The sequence below is a fragment of the Limulus polyphemus genome, unplaced genomic scaffold (assembly GCF_000517525.1).
Source record: "Limulus polyphemus unplaced genomic scaffold, Limulus_polyphemus-2.1.2 Scaffold197, whole genome shotgun sequence".
Classification (NCBI taxonomy): domain Eukaryota; kingdom Metazoa; phylum Arthropoda; class Merostomata; order Xiphosura; family Limulidae; genus Limulus; species Limulus polyphemus.
Window position 1 is genome coordinate 278,737 of NW_013665807.1, and position 18,297 is coordinate 297,033.

The 18,297-nt window shown below is 32.7% G+C and overlaps 3 protein-coding genes and 1 pseudogene across 3 annotated transcripts in view; 2 read left to right on the plus strand and 2 right to left on the minus strand.

Annotated features, from left to right (window-relative positions):
* Positions 1 to 10,921, plus strand: part of LOC106478290 (cytochrome c oxidase subunit 3-like) — a 59,383-nt gene extending 48,462 nt beyond the window's left edge. Inside the window, 4 exon segments of the mRNA XM_022381877.1 lie at positions 9,913 to 10,026; positions 10,029 to 10,199; positions 10,202 to 10,410; positions 10,412 to 10,921. Of these exon segments, the coding sequence (XP_022237585.1) occupies positions 9,913 to 10,026; positions 10,029 to 10,199; positions 10,202 to 10,410; positions 10,412 to 10,507 (590 nt within the window). The 3' untranslated portion in view covers positions 10,508 to 10,921.
* Positions 10,922 to 11,704: 783 nt separating this feature from the next.
* LOC106478291 (NADH-ubiquinone oxidoreductase chain 5-like) lies at positions 11,705 to 12,468 on the minus strand (the record flags this gene model as incomplete). Its single annotated transcript, XM_013938821.2, is given in 4 exon segments — positions 11,705 to 12,003; positions 12,006 to 12,066; positions 12,068 to 12,219; positions 12,222 to 12,468. Coding segments are annotated over 4 exon segments (759 nt in total), but the record flags the coding sequence as incomplete, so codon positions are not given.
* A 2,583-nt stretch (positions 12,469 to 15,051) lies between these two features.
* On the plus strand, positions 15,052 to 16,307 carry LOC106478294 (cytochrome b-like). The gene is given in 1 exon segment (XM_013938823.2): positions 15,052 to 16,307. A coding segment is annotated over 1 exon segment (834 nt). The 3' UTR covers positions 15,886 to 16,307.
* A 46-nt stretch (positions 16,308 to 16,353) lies between these two features.
* Positions 16,354 to 17,252, minus strand: LOC106478295 (annotated as a pseudogene).
* Between the last annotated feature and the right edge of the window lie 1,045 nt (positions 17,253 to 18,297).

Consider the following 18,297-nt stretch of genomic DNA (forward strand, 5'->3'; position numbering starts at 1 on the left):
CAGGATCATCAGTCTTCGTATTGTTGGCCGACACTGGGCAGCTTATACATAATTGAATAAATATAGTTGTTTAAACATTTGTTTAACAACAAGTAAAAGCTTGGAATGGTCTATTTTTTCATTGGATTGTGTGTCTGTGAGCCAGACTAGTTTCGAAGAATTCCACTTCTTATCAGTGACCCTGGACACTACCACCAATGAAATATCAAACCACACCAAGCCTTTGTAGTAGTGAGGTATCGAAAATCGAACTGGTGTATTTATTCTGGTCTATTTATTCAATTATGTATCAGCTGCCCAGTGTCGGCTAACAATACGTAGAATTAAATTGTGGCGGAATGCTACAAGTTCTTCAAATACCTATGGAATGATAGGTTTCTTTTATGTGAGTGTAAAACACTTAAATACACCAGTTCGATACCTCACTACTATAAAGGCTTGGTTTGATTGGATATTTCACTGGTGGTAGTGTCCAGGGTCACTGATGAGGAGTGCAATTCGCTGAAACTAGTCTGGCTCACAGACACACACCCCAATGAAAGAATAGACCATCCCAAGCTTTTATTGTTGTTAAACAAATGTTTAAACAACTCTATTTAGTCTCATATAACATTCTTTGAAAGGGAAATAAGTTAATTTTTACACTTCTGACAGATCGAATTACAACCTTTGTTCCCGACTCCACTGAAAGTGTTCACAGCACTTTGCATGCGCAAATGTGAGTAATGACTATCATATGTATAGTTCTTAGTCTTATAACTATGATTATGCTCTGATTATTTGTCCGACAGATGGATTTCAATTACAACAAGGTTATGTGAAGGATGACGTATTCGATCTTCTTGACATCCTTTCCACAGATCTTCTTCTGCAAGTAGAACCGACTTGGAAGATCACTTTCAGACGAACCAAAGAGATGTCCATTAGCGTTACACTGGAGGACTTTGAATATTAGACGTTAATTCGTTTTCCACACTATACGTATTTATATAGATTGTGATTAAAGTACTAACACATATGTGGCATCTTGACATTTGTTTCTTTAGATGTAGTTTATCGAAATAGACTGCATGTGATAGAATGTGAAAATTCTACACTGTCTGAATCATGTGCGAATATTGGGTGCTTGATATAATTTATCATGTGACGTTTCCCCATTCAAATTGGTTGGTTGATAAGTATAGCCATTATACATTCATTCAGCTCTAATGTGTGAGCTCACAAGGTAGTTCCGGAAACTTATGATGGTCGATTTAGCAATTCATTTTGTCTACTGTCAGTATAAAATAGCATTTGACAGTATCACACACAACATGTGTGTACTATATTAGTTTCTTCCGAAATGTCTTTTCACTAATATCGACGTATATGTATCTTAAGTTACAGTAATGTGATGAATGCTACGAACCCCAGCTGTGACATTGAACTTAGATATATGTGTCTCTTTTTTTATCGTAACATTCTTCTAAAGTCTTGGGCTTGAATTATCTGTGTTCTTTAGTAAGATGTATGTTTGGCAAGAAAGTCCTGTAGGCCCAATTTCCAGGAGTATTAGAAAGTGAAAGTGATAACGTGCAAAGGTACTGTCTTTAAAAATTAGAACAGTTTTTTTTACACTTTATTCTTCTATTACGTTAAGGGCCCCCCAGTGGCACAGCGGTATGTCTGCGGACTTACAACAATAGAAATCGGGTTTCGATACCCATGGTGGGCAGAGCACAGATAGCCATTGTGTAGCTTTGTGCATAATTAAAAACAAACAAACAATTACGTTAAGCGTTTTGTTCATGGACGGCAGAAAGCTTGTGCAGTTAATCGTATTAATATACAACTCATTGCAGAAGTAAGAGGTTTTAATTTTCTTGTTGTGTATAACTTAACTATAGGAGGTTAAGATGTTAATGAAATTATTTATTGTTTTCTTTGAGTAAATTAACGTGAACAGTGCAGCTTTTGTTGCCAAAGTGTAGATGGCTAGAACCCTATAATGTTTGGTGTTAGTTTAGTAAATTTATTTATCGTATTATATAATGTTTTCTACGATTAATGAGTTAAAAATGTAAATAATGCAGCTTTTGGGCAGCTGAAGCGTGGAAGATTAAAACCTTAATTTTTTTTGAATTCTGATCGGTGTGGTTTAGTCGCAGCATAAAAGCTCAAAGAATGGCTCTGAGTTTTTAAGTACAAATTTGTAACTCGTAGCTCCCTCATCTCTGAACCGATTTGAGATCTAATTACAGTTTTGGACTTAGGAAGTCAAACCCTTTCAATTGATGTATCTGACCACGCATGAAATTCAGAATTCATATAAAATTTTAAAGGACTAAAAGGAGCTTATTATACCATCAAGGATTTCCCTTCCAGCTCCCAACCATAACTTCTCCTTACTACTCATGTATTCATCCAATCTTTTCTTGAACTCAGCTAACTCTTCTGCTTCCACTACAGTTGAAGGCAGATAATTCCAAAAGCTAACCACGTTGTTTGAAAAGTAATTGTAGATTTTTTCTTGATCAATAAAATTATAAAAAATATTAAAATTATTGGTTAAAAATAAGGATGAAAAAATAGGAAATTTTTAAATTTAAAGAATAATCAAATAAGTAAATCATTTTCAGGAAATTCCGATGATGTCATCATAAGTTTGTCAAACGATGTTTTAAATGATATAGAAAAGAAAGTATTATTCAGTGAAGTAGTATTTGGTCTTACCCCTAAGAAATTACAGTTTTATTATTATCTACTTTGATTTGAGGGCTATGTGACCTTAAGGACTGTTTGATTAATTAATTGGCACAGATAAGCTTTGAAAATGTATGCACGTATATCATGAACATCAATAGTAGTTCCTTATAGATATCACAATGAATTACACAAAACTCTAATAGAATGTTCGGCCAAAAATGAATCTTAAACAGTTAAGATTCAGTTCAAACAACACTTTAAAACCTTTATTATTGACTGCTAAGGCAGAATCCATATAAAAGGCATAAAAAACACGAATATTAGACTAACAAGGAAAAGAAAATCTGCTCAAAATGACCGGTTTGTAATTATTGTTGTTGTTGTTGCTCTTATTATTATTTTATTGCCAGTCTACAATAAAAACGGCTTGGTATATTTCGCCCAAACCTTTTGTAGAATACTAAATAAGGTACTGTGAAGGTCGTAGGTGTATTGAAAAGTTGATTTGTTTCTTATATATTTTACATAAGATAAAACCATTATAATTATAGTGTAAACGATGTTAAATTCAGTTATTTTATAAAAGATGAAATACAGGGTGAAATAGAAATTACCACCCAATAACAGATGAACATTAGATGACTGTAACATGTAGGTACTCAATGCTTTGTACGCTATACAACTGTTGTCTTTATTTAGCCAACCCCTATATTATGTATGAAGTTAAGAAGTAAAAACAAATTAATAAACATAATATCAAATTTTATTACACATATTCGTAGAACAATTGCTTTAAAAGACACGAAAATTTACTTAAAGTGATATTTTAGATCTATGTGTTTTATTTAAAAAGCCTCCTTTTCTACTGGTAAAATTTTATATTTGCTTAGTGGTGGTTGTGTCTTAGTCTATGCATAGGTTTGCACATTGCTATGTATTATATATAAAGAATTTAGTTACACAGAAACTATAAATGCTTACTATATTTTCAAACAAATCTCCATGAAAATCTTCAGCTGCAGCTTAACATTATGCATCTCGATCTAATGAGATCAACTAGTCAATAGCTACAGAAAATTATCATGAACTGTATCAGCTAGCTGCTAGCTATGTTTATTATCATTACAATATATAAAGATGGCTACCTTATTCAGTACTCCTTTGCCATAATTGAACATAAAAAAATTCAGCAAACAAGATAAATAAAAAAATTTAGAATTTAAAAATCTGTAAATAGAGATAATAAAAAAGTAAGCAAATAAGGCTGGAGATATTGTAGACATTATTTACTCAAACTACAAATTCCTATTTTGACTCCACCAAATTTAATTCTAGGAAACAGCATGAAGCCAAAATAGGGGTTTATAGTTTGAGTAAATAATTTCTGCAGTATCTCCAGCCTTGTTTGCTTACTTTTTTTTACAATCCCTATTTGCAGGTCGTTTAAATTTCCAATTTTATTATTTATTCGTTTATAGTTTAGGTTTGAATGGCTTAGATGTCTATAATTTTAACCAAAAACCGTGGAATATTCGTTTGGTAGAAAGGCAGGAATTAAGGAAATTAAGAAAAACTAATGATGTTGTAACCACTAAGCCTGGTAAAGGGAATAAAGCTGTAATCTTCAATAAAGAAGACTTTAGGAAAAAGGTTCTTGAAACTGTATATTATGCTACTAAATTATGTATTCTAGAAAAGATCCAAGTACATCTAAAGAAATTAAGCTAAGTAATTTTTACTGAAGTTAGAAAAAGAATATATTATACATGAACAATTATTCAAAGAGATACAATCACATGCTAGTATTCGTTTTGGATTACCAAAAGTACAGAAACTGCCTATTGATATCTATCATATCAAATACTGGATGTTATAAATAGAAACTAGCAAAATTTGTAAGTAATTTGTATGTAATGAGTAAACCTCGAAAGATAGTTTTAAGTTTATTGATATCATCAAATAATTAAATTTCGATCAGAATTTTGTATTTGCTAAGTTTTGGTGTAGAATTACCATTTACTAATATACTGTTGGATGACACCATTGAATGGAAAGGTATACGATCAAATAGATTTTAAACCATTAGTGGGTAGATATTGGGGCTGTTCGACGGTAAAAGGATGCCACAGCTTGGGCTTATACAACTGTTATGTGATAGAAAAAATATGCTGCCAGAGGGTTACATAACTATCAGACAATATTTAAACAGCTGGGGGTTACATAATAGACACAATAGAGCGCGACTGTCTCAGGGGAGTGGTAGAAACAATGATTTAATAGTGGCAGAGACCATTACATCCACAAAGTGGCACCAGATGGCACTGCTGATTGTGAAAAATGACTTAATACTTTATATATGCACCATTGTACAAGTTTTTGTAATATTTGCTAGAGTAATGAATGTTCGAAAGATCAGGCTATAGTTTGTGCTGACTGTTACAGATTTGGCAAAGCGGCAGACTGTTACAACAGAAGAAAAATAAAGAATGGATATCTTTATGCAATCATTTTTATCAATGAAAAAATATTTTGTTACTATTTACAGAAAACAAACAAACCATATTTTCATCAATGTGGTGAAATAAGCTAAATAGGATGTAAATAATTTGTTTTAAATAATCATTTATGTTTTCTCCAGAATAAAGGTGTCAAAGATTCATCTCTTAAATATCTATTTTTTTTTATTTGAAGACGGACAAGGAAACTAGAGTTCATGAGGTGAGTTACTGTGTGGTCCATGATTTTATTAGTAAGGAAGCAGTTTTTAAAAGTTATAATTCATGTGACGAATTTTGTAAATTCTTGTTGTCGACAGAGCATAAGAATTATGCTGCTATAGCTCACACCATGAAATATTTTGATGTGTATTTTATTTTGAATTATATTATCCTGACCTTATTGTAAATGGTGGAAATATTATGGTTTACACCATCAAAAGTATGCAAATTAGAATCATCAACATTTATAATTTCATACCTATGGCCTTATCATTGTTCCATAAAAAGTTTGGTTTAGAAGAACTGCAGAAAGGGTATTTTCCACACCTTTTCAATATGCAATCAGACCAAGAGTATCGAGTACCTATATTGGCTGCTAATTTTTACTCTTCTAACACCATGTTAGCACCTTTAAGGTGAAAAGTTTTGGACTGTCACTGTCAGCAATTAGAAGAAAGGCACATCTTTGACTTTCAAGAAGAAATGCACAGGTAAGAAAATAATAATATGATTGTTTGAAGTTAATCTCTTCAAATTTTGTCGAAAGTTATAGTTACTATTCTTTCTTTTATCTTTAGGTATTGCTTATCAGATATACCCATACTTTAATGGTGCTGTCTTCAAATCAGGGTAGAGTTTCTCACAGAAGCAAATTTATACCACTAATATTCATAGTTCTCGTACCTAACCACGGATACTCTAAATCCAACAACTATAGCCAAGTAAGAATCCAGTGGTTAGACTATATAAAGAAATCTGAGGGGGTCAAGGTCCAGTATGCACTTAATGGTGGCAAGAGACAAATCCTGAATTATATAGTAAACGGTTTCTATAAGGAGCACAATAAAATCTACGAATTTTACAGATGTTACTACCATGGGTGCAATATGTGTTATGATTTTGATACAATGAATGTAGTTCTAAATAGACCCGCGAGGCTTGTTAGAAAATGTACGTTAGAAATACAGCACTGATGTACAAATTCATATTGATTTGGGAACATGAATTTAAGATGAAAATTAATGATTCAGACTTGATCCATTTCCTTAGGGACCACACAATAGTTTTTCACTTGGATATATGAGATGCCTTCTATGGATGGAGAGCCAGCATGACAAGACTTTTGTATGATATAAAAAAAGAAAGCAAGATCAAGTACATAGACTTCACATTCATATATCGATGGACAAACAAATACTATGTGTATATGGTTGAAGATTCTACCATCATAACAACAAATTTCACTGAATTCAAAATTGTTTTGGTATTATAAAATGTAAAATTCTAGCCCCAAGGAAACTAACTCTACTACCAAAGTTTTTATTTTAGAAATAATAAAATATTAACTTTTCGCTTATTGGGATCATGTGTGGAATCAAGATCACCACAACCATGTAACCACTGTGATGAAGAAAGTGCTTTCATTCGTACCCGAGTTACTGAAAAGTGAAAAAAAAGCAGTTGATTGCAGCTACTAGGTAATGAAAATATACAAGATTTTTAGCACTTTCCCATAAAATCCAGAGATTGTTTTAAGAATTATATTGCTACATTTACACATTACGACCCTTCCTGTCATTTGTATTTCCTAACAACCAAAGTTTATCTCAAAGCCATTTCAGTTAGACCTCTTAGACAGTAGTAATATGAGTTAAAAATCTGTGTAAGATAATCGTTGCGGATGTTTTGATTTACCATAAAGAAAGTTCGCTTATAGGTTATACCCTAAAACCACAAAGTTTTATGCATAAAGTTTCAATTGACCAAAAGAAAAAAAAAGAGCTCTAGACAAAGATTTGTGAAAATATCTAAGATATGTAAGAATAATAATAATTAAAGATTTACATAGATCCTTTCAACTTTAGCAGAACAAATTGACTTATAAAGCTAAATATGAAGTTATTGTAATTATTTAAAATTTTAAATAAGCATCCTTTTCAGGACGATAATTGTAAAATTATGTAAGATAAATCATTGGATATAATATTTACCTCGCTCAAATAATAGATAATGTGATAAAAACTTACATATGTAATAATATTGTAATAGTTGTCTTGTCTTGTTCTTTTAAGTTTTCACTTGTAAAAGTGAAACAGCAGGTGTGTTAAAATCCCATGGTACTGTAGAAACACTGTCTTTGGTTAAACCATCTGCCTAGAATGACGCTATCCTCAGTAACACCTTATAATAATAACACCATTTACCCATAGAAGCATTGCCAGCCTTTGTAAGGCATATGTAAGTGAAAACTACAAAGTAACTGTCAACATTTATAGAATTACATATTTTGTTATGAACTTATTTCCTGTTAACTTTTTAGGACATATATAGACAAAAGTAGGCTACAATGCTGATGACATGCTGATCACATAGTCAGACACACTTCGAGGAGGTAATCATCCTATTGAATTATCTGTCTAGTAGCACCATCCACCTAAAGAAAAACTTTCTTTGTAACAACATCTCCCTATAGAACGTTAATAACACCATCTGCCTAAAGTAACACAATGCTCAGTAAGACCTTGTATATATATCCGAAAACTGTATGCATATCTTGAGGAGAGTTGAAATCTGTATGCAGTCCTATGGAATTATAGCAATGCCATTTGCCTATAGAAACACCATCTACCTTTGTAAAACACATATAAGAAATGAAAACTATAAACATATGTCAAGATGAATTGAAATGTGTATGCTGTCCTGAAGTTTAATAATAACACTATTCACCTACAGAAACACCATCTCACTTTGTAAAACACATGTAATACAATTAAATATATAAATGAAAACAATAACATAAAGTTGAGGCAAGTTCAAATCTGTATGCAATCTTATGGAACTATTTGTCTATATAAACACTAACCACCTTTGTAAAACACACACAATACATCTAGTAAAACCATCCACCTGTAGAACCTTAGTAAGACCATCTGCCTTGAGAATCTTAGCAACACAATCCGCCTATAGAACCTTAATAAAACCACCTGCCTATAGAATCCTAGTAACACCATCCATCTATAGAACACTGTCCACCAACAGAACTTTGGTAACAGCATCTATACTAAAAGACCCTCTGGTATCAAACTATGATATTGTCAGTCCAAGCAGTACTCTCTGCTGCCACTTCGTGCTCTAACAACACGCCCTCGAGTGCCAATTCGTGGAACTATTGTGCCACCTTTCCTCAAGTCAGTAGCGACATCTGGTGCCACTTTGTGGACGTAATCGTCCCTGACACTGTGACGTCATCGTCTCTACCACTCCCATCCTCTGAGACAGTCATTCACTTTGTTGCCTGTTATGTAACCCCAGGCGTTGGCATGTTACGTAATAGTTATGCAACTCTCAGGCGCCAACATATTTTTAATAGTTACGTAACCCTCAGGCAGCAAGCATCTTTTGTCTGTTATGTAACTGTTGTGTATCTCCAGGCAGCAGCGTTCTTTTGCTGCTGAACATTCTTGATAACTACTTTATTGTATAAAAATTGCATGGATGCTACATTTACTCTATTTGAGAATGAAGAATATGTGGACAAGTTTTTGATTATTTAGATTAAACACACAAACATATCAAACTTAGTATGGAAAAAGAAGAAAGAAAAAAGACATAATTAACGCTTTTAAGCACCCTAGTCATCACAAAGGATTGAAAGTTTCAGACTTAAATCTACCATAAACCGACGTTTTCAGGTTCATATTTCAACTATAAAAAAATCCAAAGTCTTGTTCAAATATTTGTATATTAACTTACCAGTAACATAGAATTATTCAGAAAAGAATTAAACAAAATCAAATGGTATTTGAGTAAGAATGATTTTCCAATGAAGGTTATAATCAGCATAGTATAAGAGTACATCAGTAAAGCTTCCACTCCTAAAAAGGTGTATAATGTATCAAAACAGCATTTCATATAACTCTTCCATCCCCCTTTCAATCACCTTTTATATTACTTTTATTCACCATGACGATTAACTTAAAAACCATCATATACCAACTTAGTTGACTCTAACCACAAGTCTACAAACACCTTGCGAAATAATAACATAACAAGTGTATCGCGTTTGGCGCCAAATTATAACCACTTACGCCATGTCCATACAATTTAATTCGCATGGATGTTACTATCGGGACTAGATCTGGCACCTCGGACCAAGAATTTAAGAATTAAAACGTACTTTAATATTCAAAACTTGTTATACCCGGAATAAATACGTATACAAATATTGCAGAATTGAGTAAAAAACAAAGACAATTGTTCGCTTCATAAAAACGCTTCATTTATTAACGACCATAGTTTGGCCAGTAAAGACATCATCAGGTACAGACTCAAGTATCAATTACATATAAATATTGTTATCATATATATTAGATATAATAACAATATTCGATTTTCTAAGAGCTCTTACCTTAACAACAGGACTAATTAAACAGGACTCATAAAATAAATGCTAACCTCCCAATCTTAAGGCTACTCATCACACTAATAACAATAATTCAATGATGACGAGATATTATCCGGGAATCCACCTTTCAAGGAAATCACACCTCAGTGGTAATATCATAACTACGTTGAAGAATAAGTTTATTCATTATCTCAGAAAATCTATTCTTTTTCTCATTTTTCTGAGCATTTTCCATAGAAGATTATCTCCAAGAATTGAGCTGGGATCCCTCTGACCTCCCTCAGGAATCTCCCCCTTCAATCCTTTTCAAATTCCTCTCCTTAACACCACAATTTTACTATCATCAGGAGTTACCATCACCTGAGTCCATCATAGAATTATAGAAAATAACCACCCCAATCCTTACAAGCCCTTCTCCTTACTATCATCCTAGGCCTTTACTTCACTAGTCTACAAGCCTGAGAACATTGAGAAGATCCATTCTCAATTGCAGACTCAGCTTAGGGCATAACCTTCTTCGTAGCCACAGGATTTCACGGATTTCACGTAATCATCGGCACATATTTTCTCTCCATCTGTTTCCTTCGTTTGATGTTTTTTTCATTTCTCTCCTAAACACCACTTTGGATTCGAAGCTGCCGCTTGATACTGGCATTTCGTTGATGCAGTATAACGTTTCCTCTTTATCTCCATCTACTGATGAGGGTCTTATCTTTTTAGTATAAAAGTACATTTAGCTTCCAAGTAAACAGTTTAAAAATCTTAACAAAAATCAAATCATTTCTAGCTTCAATCATCCTATCCATTACCCTGAGCTTCATCCTCATCTTTTTATCCCTAACCCTGTAAACAAAATCCACTTTAGATAAAGAAAAAAGATCTCCATATGAATATGGATTCAATCCGTTCTCATCCTCCCGAATCCCATTTTCCCTCCATTTCTTTTTAATGTCAATCATCTTTTAATCTTTGACGTAGAAATTGCTCTCTTACTTTCCATTCCTTTCACTACCTCCCTAAAAAACTCTATAATTACACTTTCTATCTTCCTCATAATTTTAATCCTAGGCCTATTCTATGAATGAAATCAAGAAGTATTAGAATGAGCAAACTAAGGTAAGTATTTGAATTATAAAATCTGGTTTGCAATTAGAAATTATTGTAAAATCCAATTTTACCTAACAAAATAGAAAGTTAAAAACTTGCATTCAGTTTCGACTTGAACCCTTGGTTAAAAACCTCTATTTTCAATAGAAGCCAAATAAGAGGCATCTCACTGTTAATAAGAAGACTGAAACGATTTCCTATTGAAGAAATACGAATGAACTATAAGAGCTGCTAACTCTTTCATAGCGGTTAAATTCCGTTCTATTTCTATGGTGTAAACAACACTTAATATTTTCATTATTGAAATGTGTAACTTACCCTAGAAATATCATCAGATCAACTAATCACCCTAGCATCTTCAATGCCATACTATTTTTTATAAGGATATGCTATTAACATTGAAAAAGTAAGAACCATAATCCAAACCGCAAAAGATACCAGATGCATTTTTAAACTATTATCCTAAAACCACTGAAAAATCTTAGTCCCCATCATTATCCCTCAAAGACACCTTGAGGGTCTATCTACTCCCTCACTATAAATCACTTTTCAAAAAATAATTCCTTAAGCTTAACTTAGATAAAAGAGGATTTTGAAGACAATCAAGGCAAAAATCACATCATTCCTAAAAAATGGTCAAAACTTCTTCCAAAACAAAAAACAACAACACATATCTTCTCTTTACCCCCCACATAATCAATCCTAATCATAAACCCATTATTACGCATAAAACTCCCATAACCTTATGATAGAAAGGTACAAACACAAAACAAGGCACAGGAAACAAAATTCACATTAAAGGAGACCCTATAATAACCGCCCAAAAAGACATAAAATAATAGAAACTCTTATAATACTCCCTTCCCCGAAATTTCGATCCATAACATAAAAACAATCGAAACGAATAGCAAGCAGTTAATCCCACAGAAATTCCAAAGAAAATAAAGATAAAAAAATCAAAACTATAGAAAGACATACTCTCCAAAATCAAATCCTTAGAATAAAAATCAGCCAAAAAAGGAATTCTACACAAAGATAAATTAGCAACATTAAAACAAGACCCTGCTACAGGTCTAAACTCAATTATACCCCTATATACCTCAAATCTTTAGCCCCACCTCTTCTATGAATTACAGACCCCGCACAAAGAAAAAAGAAGAACCTTAAATAAAGCACGCGTAAGCATGTGAAAGTAAGCCAACTTTGAATACCCGAAAGAAATTGATAACATTATTACTTCTAGCTGTCTCAAAGTAGACAAAGCAATTGCCTTCTTTATAACCATCTCATAATTAGTCTCAACCCAGATATAAATATTGTCATACAAGAAATAAACATTAAAACACAAGAAACAATACCCACTCTAAAATACTGTCTCAAACAAATCAACAAGTAAACACCAGCAGTCACCAAAGTTGAAGAATGGAACAAAGCAGAAACTGAAGTATGAGAAGCTATAGCTGCTGGAAGTCAAGCAGAAAAAGGAATCTGAGCTCTTTTAGTTATATCTGCCAAACCACACAACTTCCTACCCAATGAAACTCCCTCCCCATTTCATCAAAAAGCACACAAGAAAAATAATTTCAATTCCAGAAATTCAATATTCAAACAATCCCGAATAAAATCCCCACATCCCAAATTCGATTAGATGAAACAGTAATTACACCCGTATTTAAAAACCGATTATTTTGATAATAAATCACCAAACAATAAGTAACCAATTCCAAACCATCCCACCCTAACAAAATAGAAATCAAATTTGGTCTTAAAATTAATAATCCTATTGACAATACAAACAACAAAACAAGATAATAAAACCGATTAAGATTTTCATCCCCTCTATATATTGTTCTCTGTAAAAGATCACCGCCGAAGAGATCAATATAACAAAAGATAAAAACATTAAAGATACCCAATAAAAAACTACCATAAACTCCACAAGACACCAATTAATAGAAAATAAATAATATTCAATAAACACAGCAAAATCAGTAAATAAAAAATCATTTCAATATAAACATTAATAACAAAAAAGCCTACAACCCATAAACAGATCAAAAAGGCTCTAGATAATACTCTCGATTACACCTTTGAGACCACAACCCAAAATTCTTTATAAACTACTTAAGTCTTAAAATCAATACAACCATAAATCAAGATTCAAAGCTAATAAATTTAAAGAAACTACACGTAAAAAAATAACAAAAACTCACGTAAATTAACTCCCAGTACAAAAAAACGCTCTACTCTTTCCATGTTGAGTAGAAGAAAACATAATCAAAGAATAATAAGCCGAAAAAAAGATAGCAACCCTAACAAATCACAGTTCACTCTCCCCATCCCACTAATCTTACTATCAAAGAAATTTCACCAAATAAATTTATTGAAGGTGGAGCCGCCATATTAAATACACAAAACAAAAATCACCAAAAAACCAATGAAGGGAATAGTCTTATTATTCCTTTCAACAATACTTATCTTCGAAAGTAAAAGCGCTCATAAACAATATTTACTAGACAAAACAACGCAGAAGAACACAAACCATGAGCAATTATTAACAAAAGAACCCCCCTACAACCCCAACTTCTTAAATTCATCACATCTACTAAAACAATCCCTATATGCCCAACAGAAGAATAAGCAATTAAAGATTTTAAGTCAACCTGACGCATCCATATAAATCTAGTAAATAACCCCCAACCAATCCAACTCTCACCAATCACCCTCCTTGATTTTTCACAAAATCCTGAAATAATCACAATACTCAAAAATAACCCATATCCTCCCAACTTCAATAATACTCCCGCTAATACTATTGACCCCGCAATGGGAGCCTCCACATAAGCCTTTGGTAATCAAAGATGAAGCAAAAACATTGGGAACTTAACCAAAAAACCAAAATCATCCTATCCTAATTCCCCTCAACTCCAAAAAATAGAACACTACACTACCCTCACAATCATACAACCTAAAAATACCTACCAAAAAGGGTAAACAAGCACATGGGGTATATAAAAAAGTATATAAACTCCAGCCTGAAGACGCTCAGGTTGACCTCTCCCCTAACCAATAATTATTAATAAAGTAGGAATTAACACAGACTCGAAAGAAATATAAAAAAAAACAGTAAATCTAAACAACAAAATCTCAAAAATAAAAACATTAAACTTAAAACAACCAAACAGGAAAATTTCACCTTTTCATTATTACTTTTGTAAACCTTATATCTAGCCACCAACATCAAAGAGCAAACTCAACAAGACAATCCAAATCAAGAATATCTTAAATCTCCCCTCAACATCAAGGAAAAACAATTAAATCCAGAAAAATGATAAATAAATAATACACTTAAAAACTTACGAAAACAACACAAAATAAATAACCTCCCACGAACAAATAAAAGTACATAAGCTCAGTATAAATAAATACATAACAATTCCTAACATTCAAGTAACTTTATTCTTGAAAAATAATCATTCCCATGAGACCGAATTACTAAAACAAGAATTCTTAGCCCCAATCTCCCCTCACATACAACTATTGTAAGAAAAAACAATAAAAATCTCCCTCTCCCTAACTTCCTGTAATCAAACGAACTATTAATAAAAATCTCCATAAAACCATAAATTCCAATCTTAACAACATAGATAATAAATGCTTACGATTTCTTAAAAACTCAACAAGCCCAAAAAATACATCAAAACCTCCAACATCATCACATTAAAGTTAATTAACATTAGTTTCCGTAAATGAAGACTACCAGTATTCCTCCTAATATAATGAGAAAGAGGGTGTAAGAAAATCAGGAGGTTTTATAGCAAATATTGTTATTAGGTTAATAAGAATTGTAGATAGAATGATATTTATGATTATTATGATGGGGTGACGGGCGATGAGAAAAAAAATTAAGGAGAAGATTGCTGCTACGGTAATAACTTTTGTGATTTTCAGAAAATAGTTTAAGTTAAAATGTTGGTTTTTGGGGATCAATGATGGGAGAAATTCTTTTTTCTGAATGTTTAAGGGGTAAGCTAACCCTTCTTCGGTTTACAAGACCAAGGTTTTATTTGAACCACTTTGCAAGACTAGCCCCAAACGAGTCTTTCAAACTGCCAACAAAAATATATTTTCCCCCTTATGAGCTCAATTCCTCTTTCATACCTTTTCATTACATTCAAACTACCTAATAACCCAGAAATTTACAAAATCTTCTCTAATCTTCTCCTCCTAACATCTCTCTTTTTAGTGACCTTCCTTCTCATTACTCTTATCGCTGTAGTAAAAATCAGAAAATCTTCCAAGGCTAAATTTCTCAACTCATCCCTAATTGACCTTCCCTCACCATCTAATATTTCATACATGTGAAACTTTGGCTCCCTTCTAAGTCTTTGGTTATCAGTTCAAATTTTAACTTGTATTTTCCACGCTATACACTACACATCAGATATTTCTCTTGCATTCTCCAAAATTTCCCACATTTGCCGTGACGTAAAATATGTATGAATATTCCGAATTGTCCATGCAAACGGAGCTTCCCTCTTCATCTGCCTTTACCTCCACGTGGGACGTGGAATATATTATGGTTCCAACATAAACCACATAACATGAAATTCTGGTATTATTATCCTCCTTCTCTCCATAGTAACATCCTTCCTTGGTTACGTTCTTCCATGAGGACAAATATCTTTCTGAGGAGCAACCGTAATCACTAATCAAATCTCAGCAATTCCCTACATTGGTAAACTTCTAGAACAATGATTATGAGGAGGCTTCTAAGTTGGCAATGCCAACCTCATCCGATTTTTCACTCTTCACTTCATATTACCTTTCATAATTTTAGCAATAATCATACTCCGCCTACTATTTCTCCACCAAACAGGATCTAATAACCCTCTAGGAATCAATAGAAACACTGACAAAATCACTTTCCATCCCTACTTTCCTCCAAAGATATTTTTGGCTTTCTTCTAGCTTTACTAGTATTCTCAATCATATTTCTTACCTTCCCATATTTTCTAAGAGATTCCGAAAACTTCAACACAGCTAACCCCTTAGTAACCCTATCCATATTCAACCAAAATTATACTTCCTATTCGTATATACAATTCTACGATTCATATCCAACAAATTATGGGGGTTATTGCATTGCTACTTTCAGTCCTTATCCTTTTCATCCTTCCACTTACAAATAAATCAAACTTCCGAAGCTTAAATTTCTATTCTATTAACCAATGCATCTTCTGAACTTTAATCTCCACATTTATTCTTCCCACATGAATTGGTGCCCGACCCGTAGAAGAACCTTATGAACTTATTGGCCAAATTCTCACCATTGTTTACTTTTAATATTTCATCATCAATTCCATCTTCCTAAAATTATGAGATAAAATTCTTTGACCATTTAGCTATATATTCCTAAGCTTTTGTTCTGAAAACAAAAAAGAAGCTAATTACTTCTAATAGTCTTATTCTTAATTATATGCAAACAACAATAAAAAATAAACAAATCCAATAAGAAAAAAACAAATAATTTAATGCTAAAGGCAAATAGATCTTTCACGCTCTCAAAAACACTACCCTCTGAACTAACATTCCTCTCAATCCTCCAAGAAAAACCAACACACTAATTAATCTTATAAACAAAATATTTCTATAATCAGCCATAAAAATTAAAGCAAATTCCCATCTTCTATACTCCACATTAAATCCAGACACCAACTTAGACTCCCCCTCCGCAAAATCAAAAGGTGAACGATTTGTTTCACCCAAACAAAATGAAAATCACACAATTGCCAAAGGGATAAATCCCCAAACCATTCATCACTCATCCTGGGCATCTCCAAGTTTAACAAAATCATATCCCCCACCAAAACAACGCAAGACAAAATAATTAAAGCCAATCTTACCTCATATGAAATAGTCTGAGCAACAACTCGATAAGCTCCTAACATAGCATACTTAGAATCTGAATATCAACCAGCCCCATTATAGCATACACCCCAAATCCAGAAACACACAAAAAATAACAACCCTAACTCAAAATCCACCATATTAAAAAAAAAACTGGACTTACAAAATAAAACAAAAAATTCGATAAAAAAAGGAAAACTCTGTTCCCTACAAAATAACCTGATTGCATCAGAAAAAGGTTGCGAAATCCCCATCAGCCCCACCTTATTTGGACCCTTATGAACCTGAATATGTCCTAAGACCCTTCGCTCCAACAAAGTTAAAAAACCACCCCAACCAGAACATAAATTAAAACAACCACATAACAGACAATAAAACTTATTACCAATATTGAAGAGAAGACATACTTCCATAAATGAAGCTTAAATTCATTGCACTAATCTGCCACCTCAATCATTAACCGAGGAACTCCTTATCCTCATTCTTAGATTCTAAATCTAATATACTTATCTGCCAGATTAATTAACATAAAATAAAAATAAATAAAATAAACAAAATTTATACTGCCTGGTCCTTTCTTTCTAAGACATCTTCCTTTACAACCAAAGATAGAAACCGACCTGGCTCACGCCGGTCTGAACTCAAATTACGTAAAGATTTAAAGGTCGAACAGTCCCTCACATAGAACTTCTCCGCCCTACTGACTCTTTAATTCAACATCGAGGTCGCAAACTTCTTCGCCGATAAGATCTCTCCGAAAAGTTACGCTGTTATCCCTATAGTAACTTGCTCTTATTATCACTAAAAGTGAGTGAAAACTTAACACACAAGTATTAAAATACAAAAGAAAGATACATTTCTTTCACTACCGCCCCAGTAAAACTCCATTAACCCTTCCTTAATGTAAACCAATAAGAAAAGCCAAAAAAGTAAAGCTTAATAGGGTCTTCTCGTCCCTTAGTAAAATTTCAGCTTTTTCACTAAAAAATAAAATTCAAAATCTATTTCCAAGACAGATTTTTTTACGTCCAACCATTCATACTAGCCCTCAATTAAAAAGCAAATGATTATGCTACCTTCGCAAGGTCAATATACCGCAGCCATTAAATCACCTTATTGTGCAGGTCCGATTTTTTATAAAAACAAAAAACCCCGTTTTTGATAAACAGGCGAAAAAAATGTTTGCCGAGTTCCTCGAAAAAAAATAACCTAGTTATTCATACCCTTACAATCCTCAAAATCAATTCTAACTCTTCTCACTTCTACTAACACAAACATTTTAAAAACTTGTTAATAATCATCATCATATCCTTGGTCTCAAATTTAAAACAAAACAGAAAAATAAATCTACTATTACATAAAATTATCACTTCTAAATCTACAACTAACCTTTTCTAAAAACTTTATAAAAAATAATTAGAGATTATCCCCTAAATACTCACTTCCTGAAAATAAAAACGAAATAAAAAAATA